At 40.5% G+C, this 14,695-nt stretch overlaps 1 protein-coding gene across 1 annotated transcript; it reads left to right on the forward strand.

Moving 5' to 3' along the window:
* Nucleotides 1-9,460: 9,460 nt before the first annotated feature.
* LOC309709869 (apelin receptor B-like) lies at nucleotides 9,461-12,577 on the forward strand. The gene is made up of 3 exons (XM_082538772.1): nucleotides 9,461-9,500; nucleotides 9,727-9,803; nucleotides 10,585-12,577. The coding sequence occupies exon 3, from the start codon at nucleotides 10,610-10,612 to the stop codon at nucleotides 11,672-11,674; it is 1,065 nt and encodes a 354-aa protein (XP_082394898.1). The 5' UTR covers nucleotides 9,461-9,500; nucleotides 9,727-9,803; nucleotides 10,585-10,609; the 3' UTR covers nucleotides 11,675-12,577.
* Nucleotides 12,578-14,695: the final 2,118 nt, after the last annotated feature.

The following is a 14,695-nucleotide window of genomic DNA, read 5'->3' on the forward strand; positions in this document are numbered from 1 at the left end:
ACACCTGTTTGGTTTAAGCCCGGGGTTCCCCCCAGTCTCTTTTATAGAAAAGTTACAACTAAGCAAGCAATCACCGAAAGAATGATTTCCTCTCTTTGTAGCCTGTACTGCAGAGCATGAAGTGCAGGATAGCAAAGCCTTGAGGTTCTAGGACCACAGATTCTCTTCATACAAAAGATCCAAGAAGATGCAAAGAAATCGCTGCCCTTTATAGACTAAATATAATTAAAATTTATTGGGTCATGTCAAGTTTTATACATTAACAGAAAAAAAGACGTCATACAGTGAAATGATAATATTCTTTGGTTACTGCAGCTCTGTGCACCAGCATTGACAGTTAATTTGCCAATTTTCCACCAGATTTCAGTATGTTTGAAGTTGGCTAGGCTCTTGGTTACACAATAAACAGCCTCTACTCCTATCAGGTTTTCTGTTTTAGTAACCTCCATGTGACCTCTGACCTGCTGAACCTCCCACTCTGTTTCAAGTTGTTTTCGTTTCATCGCAGTCACAATCTCCTGATTAGCCTTTGTGTTTCAATTTGCACGTTTTCTTTTTGGGATGTCACTCAAACACTAGCGCCGTGCAGTACTTGTATCAATCTGATACCAAGTGAATACAAGGCCAGTATTGCCAATACCTATACTGACACTTTTAGGCAGCTTATGCAGGAGAGAGCAGTGTGCCATGATTTATGACATGAATCATCATCAACTTGCAAATTCTGGACACATTTTAATGACGACTAAATCACTGTGATGTAAACTTTCTGCAATAATCAATATCTATCCCACCACACTAGTGTCTTTCCAATACCAAGGTTGGTATCGATATCATAGATATTTGGCTCTACCCACCTACCTATATCAAACACTGTATGACAATATACAGTGGGGCAAAAAAGTATTTAGTCAGCCACCAATTGTGCAAGTTCCCCCACTTAAAATGATGACAGAGGTCAGTAATTTGCACCAGAGGTACACTTCAACTGTGAGAGACAGAATGTGAAAAAAAAATCCATGAATCCACATGGTAGGATTTGTAAAGAATTTATTCATAAATCAGGGTGGAAAATAAGTATTTGGTCAATAACAAAAATACAACTCAATACTTTGTAACATAACCTTTGTTGGCAATGTTACAAAGTATTGAGTTGTATTTTTGTTATTGACCAAATACTTATTTTCCACCCTGATTTACGAATAAATTCTTTACAAATCCTACCATGTGTCATGGTCCTGGGTCGGTGACCCAGCGCTTTTAGTTATCATTTTCTAGTTTATGATGATGATGATTATTATTGTTTGAGTTCTGTGTGTTATATTTGGTCTGCCTTTGAGTCTGTCTCTGTCTATGGTGTCACCCCATCTGTTTGTGAATCTGTCTGTTTAGTTCAATGTCTTGCCTGGTTCCATGTGTCTGAGTTTCCTGTTTTATTGTGAAGGTTTGTGTCATATGTGAGTGTGCTCAGTTACGTTTCCCCTGTCTCGTCAGCTGTGATTTCTCCCAGGTGTGTTCCCCTTCTGTCTCTCATCCCTTGATTACTGCCGTCTGTGTATTTAAGCCCTGTGTTTCTCTGTGTCAGTGTCGCGTCGTACCCTCAACTAGCTGTGTGTTCTGCTTCTATGGGCCTAGTGTTTGGTCTCCTGCTCCAGTTTAGTGTTTCTTTCCAGTGTTTCAGTCCTTGGTTCCGCTGTTCTGACTTTTGGTTTTCTTTTGGTGAGTTTAGTTGTACGAGGTTTTTCCCAGCAATAAAGCTGCGCCTTAAGTTTCACTTCCGTGTCTGAGTTCTGCATTTTGGGTCCACCACTCCTGCTTGCCTGCCACACAGCAATTCATGACACCATGTGAATTCATGGATTTTTTTTTTTTTTTTCACATTCTGTCTCTCACAGTTGAAGTGTACCTCTGGTGCAAATTACTGACCTCTGTCATCATTTTAGGTGGGGGAACTTGCACAATCGGTGGCTGACTAAATACTTTTTTGCCCCACTGTACATTTAAGCTGATGGAAGCCTGCAGGCTGGACTGCTCAGCATGTTTATTACATTCATTGCAACTGAAGCTGTCAGAGGATGATTATACTTTATCTATTTGCATATTTAAAACATAGAGGAATGCATCATAACTTAAAAATGCCTACAGCTCTAATTCACTGTGGTTAAACCATTCCAATTTTAACATATGATTATTATAATTAGCTAAAGTCATCCAGCGCTGCTTGTAATCTATAACGGGTGCTAACATGCAACAACTACTCATTTTTTTTGTTTTGTTTTTTGTAAATCAAAAGCCAGTGACAATGAAAATGTCGTAGCTCATGAGTGAAGTTTCAGCAGCTAATTTTGTATTATGTAGGAGATGTTCTGCTGATTTATGGTGTAAAATATCCTATAACAAGACCCATCCCATGTGAAGAGTTTTTGGCACTGTTCGTGTGGCGTGTTTATCTCTTCACCGGGGGATGTTTGTTGACTCCGCTCTGCTGCGTTGATGATGTTTTCCACTAATCTGTATTGATCTAAAGCCACTTCCTGCCATTGTTTTTTCACATCCCCACTGTCTCCTCTCTTCCTGTCCATCTAGTCCTCTTTTCCCCCGGCAAGGAAACCGGGGGCTTGAAGAGGATACACAAAGAAGGGGATGGGGGGGTAGTGCCGTAGGCGAGTGTTTAAGCATTACTGATGTTTTAGGGCCATTAATCTGTTTACAGGCACGTGAGGGGGACAAAAAGAACAATAATAAGAAAAAATTCCAAGGGCTGTGATTCAAAAAATTAAGATGAAGCTGTGTTAATTATATGAAGGTCAAACCTTGGGATATGTTAGTTGTGGCGTGCATGTGTCTGTGTGTGAGGGACAGAGTCTGCTCTGACCCTGATAACGTAGCCACTGGTGAGCAGAAGCACTTGCCAGCATTTGATAACACCAACAGAAACATCAGCCGGATCCTTACATCAACAAAGACATGCAGAAGTGTAAAAAATATTGAGGTTAGTGAGTTAGGCCTGCCTTCAGAATAACTCAGAGATACAGAGAATCAAAGTTCCTATCAGAAATGTATATCATTCGATTTATTATAGTGGATCTTGTTTTACTGGGTTTCCTGGGTTACAGCTGGGTTTGTGACCCTAAACTGGATAAGCAGTTATAATATTTTTAAATGACTGCATGAATAGATGGATCTTATTTTCAGACACAAAGCAGTATTCTGGCTCAGCTTCAGTGCAGTATACTTGTTGTAGCTGTACTTGTACACAGTTTTTATATGCAATTAGCACCCTCCCAGAAAGTAACACAGCAGTACAAGCTTCTACAAAAACAGCATGCTAATACAAAGCTAAGAACCCAGCAGTCACACTTGTGGGATTGTACCCTCCATTTCTATTTGTACCTTCTTTTGTAGTAGTACAGTAGCTACAGTGGCTACAGGATTTTCCGTGAAGTGTTCTTTGTGTTGTTTTAAAACTTTAAACCAGCTTTGAGTTAATGCTTAGAAACCAAATAATAGGTGTTCTATGTGTCCTCATTGGCGCAGAGATTGTGGCCAGTATGAGCGACTGTAGCCCAACATTTATACTCTTAATTATGTGATGTGTTTTCTGTTGGACAATGGTTGCATTTTCACCCATTTTCAGTCCAGTCCTTGTACTTAACCAGTTTCAGAGGATTTCTTGTTTCTTTTTCAATTTAAGTTCACTACTTTCTGCACTCGCAGGCTGTCACAAAAGCACATCATCAAGAGTTTTGCACAGTACTGTACAAAAGGAAGCTAATAAGTAATGTAATGCTTTATGTAACACACTTTTCTAAAATGACAAGTAATATGTAAGACATCGCCTAAAAAAGTAGCAACCCCAAGCAGTTACCATCTTTATTTTCAATATAGTGTAACAAATGTCTGTGCACATATATATATGTTATTATTTTTATATAAATGTGGAGAGATTTAAGTCACTTACAATATGTATAGTTTCAAAAATAATCTTCAGGCTTCTGTAGCTTCAAATGTGGTGCAGATCGTCTGTCAGTGTTTCAGAAACAGAAATAATTAGAAATATCAGGTGGATAATTATGCAACTGTAGTACGTCCAAGTAGGGTCTGAAATCTACAAACAGCTGTCTGCACATGTTCCCCACTATGTAGCAAACACTAGTGGATGAGTGAGCGAACAAGTGGACAATTTGACCACAGCGTAAGAAGAGGATACATCATCAACCAGTAGTTAGCTAAGGAGCATTGATTTTACATTTTCATTTTATGTGTATAAAAGTGTCAGACAGCTAAATGCTGTGGTTATCATTTCTCTCACAATGTTTTGGGGCCACAGTAATCTGTAGAAATTCATGCTACACAAGTGCATTGTGCACATAGGATACAGTGGTGGGGAACTAATGGGAGCGACCTTCAAATACTGAAATTCTCAATAAAAGTCAAAAATAAACTAATAACAGGCACTAAGAGAGACTATATTCTTTTCTTAATATTTGCTTTGTGTGTGTATACGTGTGTCCACTCAAGAGAGAGAGAGAGAGAGAGAGAGCAAGGGATGTACGTGTTAACACACAGCAGCAAGTGACCTCATTTTATAATTTTGAACTAATGGCAAAAGCACATGTCCATCAAGACCTCTGGTTTGAGGTTACAATAGCTTATTGTATTGCATCCAGTGCAGTCATGGGTGTTATTTTATGAACATGCAGGATTTTGTGTGTGTGTGTGTGTGTGTGTGTGTGTGTGTGTGTGTGTGTGTGTGTGTGTGTGTGTGTGTGTGTGTGTGTCCATTTCTCAACCTTGAAACTAAACCAGAGGCTTGTGTTTCAAAAACTCTGTGAAGTTTGGACAGCCATAAAAATCTATAAAAATGTTCATGTTACATGTGAGGGATAAAAGACTCAAACACTTACTAAACCCTTGAGGTGCATTTGGAATAGTTCACACAGTTGTTAGGCTACCTAGTGCTCTTGCAGACAACATTGGTCTTCCAACGAGAAGACGAAGAAGAAGAAAAAGAAGGCAAAGGAATGCAGACGATAAAGTTTTCCTGCCTGCTGGATGATCCCTGCAGGAAGAAGGATGTGTTACTGTGGGTTTTACTGCAGGGAACCACTGGTCCTATCGCTATTGTTCCCAAACGGTTTGGATCGTCAAATCGGCATGCATCCTCTCCCTCAACACATAACATTCACACGCATAACTGCCAGTTAATGACACAGCTACAGATTCAGTTGCCACTAAGTCTGCTATCAGTAAATCCACTATGTTTTTCTTTTTCTGCACGCCCAACACAAGTGGAAGACGGGTTCTTTAAATTATCTGACATGTCTAACATTGCCTATGTCCAGAAGGCAAGCCCATTAGCTATTTTTTTATTCACTGAGACCACAATGGTAGCGCCAAAATGAATAATCTTGGGTGATGTTGATAAGAATTTTTAAGTATTTTTAAGATTGGTGAGACAAAGACTTTTTGTTCACAGTGACAAGAGGTATCTTTACAGGAGTAAAGGTGAGGCTTTCAAACTTAAGAACAGATGTGTGCTATACAATCATTCTACCCTGGAAAAAGGAACATTACAAGAAATTAATAAACTGTAAAATTACCATTCACAATTTCCATTGACATTTGTGCCAATGATGATTGCATGAAAACTTCTGTACATTGCACCTCCTAGATGAACTACAGCCTTGTATACAACAAGTATAGCTGTATGTACACTTGTTGTATACATACAGCTTGCACCTGCCGCTAACTAATATCAGTTACTTCATCTTTCATCACTCCTGTATTGTTACTATTTGAGCACTGCATATTCAATAACTGCAGTTGTAATCTGTAATTCCTATCTACGTGATCCCTTAAAAACTTTCAGAAGGAGTCCAGTCCCCCATGTCCTCACCCATCCCCCCATATTAGTAACAAACCCCTGAGCAGGCTAAATCCCGCAGCGTGCATAATACAGCTCCAGTCTGTAGCTTCAAATGGCTGCAACACTCAAACCAATACTGAGTAATAAACATACGTCACGTTCACATCTTCTAAACAGAGTCAACTCTATTAAATAAATAAATAAATAAATAAATAAATAAATAAATAAATAGTCTGAGCAAAGCAGGTTTGCTCTCCAAGGCTGTGACCTGAAGACGACACAGTCGCATCTCATACTGCTGTGACTTTGTAAACAAGGGCGGTACGAGTTACTGTACATCTCTCACTATTATATGCTGTATCTGTTTCCTACCATCACCAAACAAACAAACCTCCTTATAGGTCATTATCCTGCAGCAGACAGGAAATGAAAACATACTGATACAGCGCTCTGTGGCTGTAAACAAGCCGCTGTTGCCATGCAACAGTGCTTCTATAAATCATGAATTAGCTCATCACATTTTGTTTATTATCAAAACTCAACTCAGCTTAAGAGACGAGGAGTCGCTCTCTGTAAATATTCTATTTTCACGAATGATCCGGAGTCCAAGCCTGAGTTATTTATAAAAACAAAAAATATTCAGGATTTTCCTGTCTTGTCCTCGGATTTGTATTTGATAAATATTTCTGTCTTGGCTCAGAAGACAGCAACACTTTGGAAAGCAGGAAGATTTCTATCAACAGACTGTCCTGGCCAGATGACCTACAAACAGAAAACACTAACAAGTCTGCAGTGGGTTGACCTGTTGTTGAGCTTAGCTGCTGTTCTTCTTGATATCTGAATGACACGCAGTGCAGTGGGGTCATCAGGTCAAAAGTGCACAAAGAAAAAAATTATCTGACCTCTTGCACGTATGCTGCAAGGAAACAAGAAAGTGCAGTATTAGTATTTACACTGCTCGGTTGCTGCGGCATGGCTATTTCCTGATCCTTTGTGACCTTTTATTTAATATAATTGTTCTCGAAGTACTATACGTCATTTATTTATTATGGCTGTGAAAGTGAAACACAACTGAAACAGTGCTAAATGTGAGGAGGACAAAGAGAAAATAAGGAAATCTATGTATTCAGTACTCATAGCTTTTGTGCCATCCTGCTGTTAACTGTTAACTGCTGCTCTTTTTAAAAACAAAAAAACAAAAAACAAAAATATAACAATAACTTAAAGTAGAGCTATCCAAAACTCAAGTGAAACATCCCAAATAAAAGAGTATGATCGTTTTACTCTGTATCATCTGCAAGAGAAAAGCTACAGATGAAAACTTTTTTCCCCACCCACAGTCTGGCAGGGCAACTGGGCACCAGCTGCCACAAGTCTATGCAAGGTAATCACTTCTTAAAAGATGAGCTCAACGCTGGTTCAGCCAAACAAATGTAAAGCTGTAAAGCTCAGTAGTCTCTGCGGAAATATTTATGCATAAACTTCCACCCTGTTGGTAACAACTTGGTGTCAATCACCCCAGCGTCTCTGCTTAAAAGACCAGAATGATACCCAAATGGTCTCGCTCTCCAGGAGCAACTCAAGTGTTAGCTTTAATGAGTTTCTCATAATTAAAAGTGGATATCAGGCTGTAATTGAATTGCTAATATCACCTGTGCTGATCAGTATCTCCTCGAGGGTTATTTTACCATCGGCAACATCATAACTTTTCCACACGAGTCTGACTCAGAGTTCGTCAGAACACAAATAAAACCTTTGCGGAGACAGTTGCCTTGGTAAAGTGGGGGAGGGCGGGGGTGCTGGTGTGCATGTGGTCTGACAACTTAACACACATCAAACAACTGTCAGACCCCCACCAGCTCTCACACACACCTAAACAGAGAGAACACACACCTCATGCTCCTCTAGCGCTATAAGTATCACTGAAAGAGGTCCATAAACACGCAAACACACGAGGCTGCGATAAAAGATCAGAGAGGCGTTCTGCAGCCCTGCAGACACACTTCCACTGTAGCGTGTGTTTATGTCTTTGTGACGGATGACAGCTGAGCGAAGGGCTGGGATTAAGAGTGAAATGCCTTAAAGTGCTTGAAGAAAAGGCAAAACACAAGGAGCATCTTTGTGCATTCATGGCATGTGGTTTACAGCACTAGGCCACACATGAGAGTGGACTACAACAACAAACAGTATGACACACACAGGTGGCCAATTAAAGAGGAAAAACAAGAGCTGAACATTGTGGAAACAGGCTCTGGTCTGATTAAGTGAAGCAGTCGATGGTCTGCAAGGAGTTACCAGCTCAGTTTCCAGCCTTCAAGAATAAAAATAGAAGGAAAAAATACTTATTTTGTGGTCTCAAGAAATGCATCACACAAGATTCACAGATTCTGTCTTGATTTGTTTTAAAGGAGACTTTTTGTTAATTTTCTTCTTCCCAAAACTCCTCTACAAAACATAACAAGGGTTTTATTTTTGGGAAAAGTGAGTGGGTGGCAGGCTGATTATCAAGGTCTGGTGTTTTATTCAACTATATGTTCACATTTCTGTCAACACACAGCTAAAAACAGACTTCAGTCCCACCAGAGTACGAGAAGGAAGCTTGCTTTGATTCACTTTGCTTTGCTGTTTTCCTGTTCTGCCCAATGAACTCAGAGCTGGATGGACAATCAAGGCTCACAATGTGGAGGCAACACAAATGCAGTCACATCAATGTGATTACCGAGTACCGCAGGCTAACAACACATCACAATAATTGGCAACAACAAGCAGCTCTGTGACAGTAAATGATGTTGGTGAAAGGACAGGAGATGGGAATATATCCTCATCTTCATAATCAGAGGGAGAGGGGGATGACTAAGGAGGGGACAGGAGAAACATGGTGGAGTGGTGGAGGAAGGGATCAGTGGAGGAAGATTGTTGAGTGATACAGTAGTTGTGTCTAAAGGTCTGTGCCCTGGCGCCACTGCTGCCACTGTGCTGAGAGACGGAGCCGGCTGAAGACTGAGATGTTCCACCTGGACCAACAAAACAGCAAAGAAGAGATGAAGGCTTTAATTTGCTTTTAGAGCCCCCCCCCCCCCTTTGTTTCCCTTTCAGTGGTTAGAAATGTGGTCAGCTTGTTACATCTCTCTGTTCGCGCAAAGCTCTTTGGAAGTTTGTTTTCTTGCATAAATCTGCAACATAGGCACTCACATATGCAGCAATTTTCTGGCTGCATTTCTACTGAAACCCAAAGACAGAGCAGCAGCTGAAGTAACCATGAAATCACAGAGAATACTGTGAATATATATAAAGACTTTCAAATGAGAGCTTTTTTATCGTTCTTAATGTAAAGTTGGCAAAAAGTTTCATTTAAAAATGTCATTTGACTGCTTCCCCATATAAACGTGTCCCACTTTGTCCCACACAAACACTGTTTGTCCCACATTGGGATGTGGTCACCCTATAAAAATATATATCCAAGTTTCTAAAATTTAGGATTGGAAGACGTTCAGACATGAAACTGTAGGTAAACCCAGGTGTTACTAATGGTGTTGATTAAAGCTCTGCACCTAACAGGACTTTGATTAATGTCATTAGCAGCACCTGTAACACCTACGGTGGCTACTGTGTCTTTTGTGTCACACTGGTTGTAAGTTTTGCTGCTTACAGAGGCACTTTTTAGCATTTATTTTTAAAATAGATGATTATTATTACCATTGTGTTTATGTTTTTCATATATAAATATAGATCTCCAACAAAATAAAAATTCATCTCAAACAAATTGCAGCATGTATCTTTAGTTTGTCTTCAAAGCTAATATTTGTAATGGAAATCTTTGCCTGTTTTAATGGTTTTTGTGTCCTTTAATTCAACAGACCAAAACCAATTTGTGGCTCCACATGTCTGAACATGTACTGGCAAGATAAAAACAAAACAAAACAAAAAAATCCAGGTAAAAAAACCTTCATTTTCTTATTCGGGTTTCGGGTAATCAGGATCGTCCACTACCAGAACGACTCTATTGATATGAAAATTGGCCACTTTAAGGAACTTGCTGTGCCCAGGCGTAACTCTGAGCTGCTGTCCAAACATGTCTGTTTCTTTAATGAACTTTCATCAATAATCTGTATCTGTTATATTTGTAAGTTAGATTTTAGGATTATTTTTTTAGTTTTTACAAACTAAATATGGGAAATTAAATGGGTTTTTTTTTTTAGAAAAAAAAGACGCACAAAAAACACAAACAGCTAATGTTACAAGTTTTTTTGTTTGTCTTTGTTTTTCGTTGCTCATAGTTACTTCATTTTTAATTCCTGTATAGAATTTTCTAAGACATTTTTTGCACTTTTAAACTACAGGGGGAGTCAAATTTGTAGTTTTCTGGTGGTTTTGTTTGCAACTTCTCTGAGAGTCTGTACAGTTTACGTTTGCCTCCAGAATTTTGTTCATGTTGCAAATATTTTGTGCATAAAAGTCAGAAATTGCTTGTAAATATATTAAAACTTTGACAGGCTTTAATGAAGTTACTTCACAGTGCATTATCTAGTGTGGCAGTCAGTGGAAAGAAGGGGGTGTATGCAGAGGAGGAGGGCAGTGGGAGGGTGCAAGTTGGGTGGGGGTATATAAATGGAAGCAGAATTCACATACAGCAACAGACTTGAGAGTGCTGTCAGCTGCTGTGAACCAAGTCTTTTTTTTTTTTCACCCCGCTCTCAAATTTTTTTTAACATAAGGATAAGAAAAGAGGAAAGGGTGAATATGGAGACAACTGTGGGCTACGAGTACTACGAGGACTACGAGGAGCCAGACAACTCCTCAATGTGTGACTACTCAGAGTGGACGCCATCGTACTCTGTCATCCCAGTACTCTACATGCTCATTTTCATCCTCGGCCTCTCTGGAAATGGAGTGGTCATCTTCACCGTGTGGAGATCACAAGGCAAACGGCGAGCTGCCGACGTCTACATCGGAAATCTGGCCCTGGCCGACCTCACCTTTGTAGTCTCGCTACCTCTCTGGGCTGTTTACACAGCCATGGGTTACCACTGGCCCTTCGGAGTGGCTCTGTGCAAGATAAGCAGCTACGTGGTGCTGCTCAACATGTACGCCAGCGTCTTCTGCCTCACCTGCATGAGCTTTGATCGCTACCTAGCCATCGTCCACTCCTTATCCAGCAACCAGCTGCGCAGCCGGGCTCAGATGCAAGGCTCCCTGATAGCCATCTGGCTGTTGTCTGTTATACTGGCCGCTCCGACTCTCGTCTTCCGCACCACCAAGTACGATGCAGAAACCAACCGCACATCCTGTGCCATGGACTTCAGTTTGGTGACACAGAAACAGGAGAACCTGTGGATTGCCGGCCTCAGCATCTCCTCCTCCGCTCTGGGCTTTCTTCTACCTTTCATGGCAATGATGGTGTGCTACGGCTTCATCGGCTGCACGATCAACCGCCACTTCAACACCCTGCGCAAAGAAGACCAGCGCAAGAGACGCCTGCTGAAGATCATCACCACACTGGTAGTGGTGTTTGCTGCCTGCTGGATGCCCTTCCACATCCTGAAGAGCGCTGACGCACTCTCCTACCTGGACTTGTTTCCCGCCACTTGTGATTTCCTGCGTTTCCTCCTGCTGGCTCATCCCTACGCCACCTGCCTCGCTTATGTCAACAGCTGCCTCAACCCCTTCCTTTACGCCTTCTTTGACCTGCGCTTCAGATCCCAGTGCTTGTGCCTACTTAATCTGAAGAAGTTCCTGCATGCGAGCCCGGCCAGCTCCCTGTCCTTGCAGAAGACAGAGATTCAGTCTCTACCCACAAAGGTGTGACTATGGATTAACACCCAGAGGCACGCTGGGGTCAAAATGAACACTGCAGAACAATGTAGGTGAATCAAAAGTTTCCAGTACTGAGTGCTTGTTTATGGTTCAGCAGCAGCCAGTTTCGGGGTGTAACCTTTGCTTTTCACTCTGGACTATTGACTGAAGACTTATGGTTTTGGTGTCTGACAGCACCAAAACCCCAGACTTTTTTTTTTTTCAGCAGGCACTGAAACTGAGCTACATAAGGAAACATAAGAGAGACTCATTTAAAAATAAGGGGAATGTACTTTTATTAAGACTGATATACTCATCAGTTCGTCTTCTCCTGTGGACTTTCTGCAAAAGTACTGAGCTATGAAGTCTGAAATCATGTCCTCAAGTCATGGGAAACTATTAGGTTGATTATGATCATGCAATTTCCCTCTCTCATTACTGTTTTTTATTAATAAACTCTTGAGGTGGAGGTGTGACATATTAGAAACTGTGCTCTTGAGATCTGTCTTGACTGATCAGTATCTGCACCACAGCCAGCAGGACTACGTCTGTGTGTGTGTGAGAAGGGTGTAAGTTAGTCAGTAAGAGGTGTTTGAGTCTGATAAGAGTAGCGTAAGAGGTGTGTGTGTGTGTGTGTGTGTGTGTGTGTGTGTGTGTGTGTGTGTGGGTGGGTGGGTGGGTGGGTGGGTTGGGGGGGTGGACAGACCAGACAGACAGATGGCAGCTGACAAATGTTTTCTAGCTGCGGAAAGCCCCAATTAAAAGGTGACTGTATCGACAGCCTCTGATGTTTCTGCCTTTGAATATGAATGAATTTGTTCCCTGGTAACAACATGAAACCCATTTTTCTGAATATACACTATTTTTTGAATTCATGTCTATGATTTGTAATTAAAAGCCGGTGTTTTGAAGAGAAAAAAACCCAGTCTCTCTCGATCTCTCTCACATTGTTATACCCTGCTGTGATATCTTGTGGAATGTATTTTCTCCAATCCAGTGAATACGCGTCTTCCTGTTTGGTGAGTTGCTCAGAGGAGGCAGCCTTCCCTCCTATTGTGTTTCGGGGGGCCGAAATCAAAGCGTACAGTATGTCTGGAGGAAATGCACGTTGGACTTCTGTTTCCCTCTTCAGGCGTGTTTGTTTCTTCTCTTACAGTTCCCCCCAAATTAATCAGTGAGCACAAACGGGATCAACCACACAGAATTCGGCTTTGTCCCAGACAGAGTCGTAAGTGTTAATTACCAAAACTTCACTTGTAATCCGCGCTGCTGTGTATCCCAAATGCATCTGAATTATTTTGGTAGATATCAATATTAATGTGATAGCACACTGAGCTTTAATTCAGATAACCAATTCGGACTCTAATGAGCTTTTTACAGGATAAATTCAGTGACAGCGACTTAGACTTGGGGATTGGATTAATCCTGGGTTACTAATTTGCAGTGGACTTGCCGTCTCTTTGTAAAACCTTAGATGAAGCAGAGCTTTGTCTAAATCAGTTAAGACTGAACACCACATTTAAAGGTGACACTGTTGGAAATTATAGTAAAAACTGGGAGCAGGATTTCCTTTAGCCTTGAGCTCTTACTTCAAAATATACCTACTATACTCTTCTATATAGCACAGAAACCCATACAGTACAGCACAGTACAACCTTTGTAGTGATATTTCTCTCATATATAACTGCATGAACCCCAAACTCAGTTTCTTGCCTTTTTAAAAATCTTTACTATGGTAATATATCAGCTTTGTTGCAGCAAAACCTTTGGAGAGGAACTGAGACAGATCTTAATTGCTATATTAGTTGCAGATGCATTCACACCAGTCAATATCTAAACATTAAATAATAAAATACAGCTACAAAACCACTAAATTAATGATTTTAACTTAAACATTTACATTCCCATGAGTTTTGGCACTCATCACAAGTAAAATACCATATTACACTGTAAAAATTCTCCGGTCACAAACATGTGACTATTTTTTTTTTTGGCTAAATGTGACCAAATTGAATTTCTTGTAGGAGGAAAACTTCAGCTTTGAATTCAGTTTGGGAAAGTCGAAAAAGTCTTTGTTATGAAAAAGAAGGAACTTAAACAGCTGCAGCCACACTCGCTCTGCCTTCTCAGTCACAGTCTCAGTTCTCTTTAATCTCTTCTGAGCCACGACACACACACACACACACACACACACACACACACACAGACATGCAAGAAAAATCTTTATCCGAATTTAGTCTAGAGGACATAAACATCTTGAACTTTTTGTCAATTTTCAGTTTTCACATTTTCAAACTGGGACAAACATTCAGGTGCAAATTAAATAAGGACAAACTATGTACTCGAGCCAGTGCAGCTAAATGTTTCTAAGTGAAACGCCGTACAATTTCAAAATCCCATGCAATGGCTATTTCTTTTTTTTTTTTTTTAACAAGATGGCCAGTCACATTATCCTCCACAGCATCAAAGTGAAACATAATCTGCTCAGATTATTTTCATGGGTTTCCAGGATTTATGAAGCTCACATGTTCATGTTACAGATTTGCTAAACTACACCAGAGAAAAGAGAATTACTCCCTTTGATTGGGTGACTGACATGACTATTCAGGACTTACACCAATGTTTTCATTCTCCTGTAATTACAATGAGTGTGAGTTAAGCATGTCTAGACTGGAAGCAGGCTTGCCGCAGGGAATCCCGAGAGCAGAAACAGCCTTCAGTTCCCACTCAAATGAATCATATACAACTAGGACAGTATGTTCTAGGATAAACACAAACATGGAGTTATTTGGGGGGTTTTAAAGAGAAAACCTGACAATTAGCACGGCTTTCTGTTGGTAACTTCTGCAGCTGAAAGGTGCAGTCAAGCCTGCGCAAAGATGGACAGTAGCTGTCCTATCTGGGAAAAAAACAATCAAAGCTGTGGTGTATAAAATAAATTACCACTAATTATGTATGTCCATAACCATACATGCCTATGTGCTACCAAGAAGATGAAAACCAGCCAATGAGTCATTCAGCGGTTTTAATGAG

This window comes from Aulonocara stuartgranti, assembly GCF_965226115.1.
Source record: "Aulonocara stuartgranti genome assembly, chromosome: 7".
Taxonomy (NCBI): Eukaryota; Metazoa; Chordata; class Actinopteri; order Cichliformes; family Cichlidae; genus Aulonocara; species Aulonocara stuartgranti.

Bases quoted from the DNA above. Each gene is read 5' to 3' on its own strand.
- LOC309709869 (XM_082538772.1), top strand. From the start codon at position 10,610: ATGGAGACAACTGTGGGCTACGAGTACTACGAGGACTACGAGGAGCCA.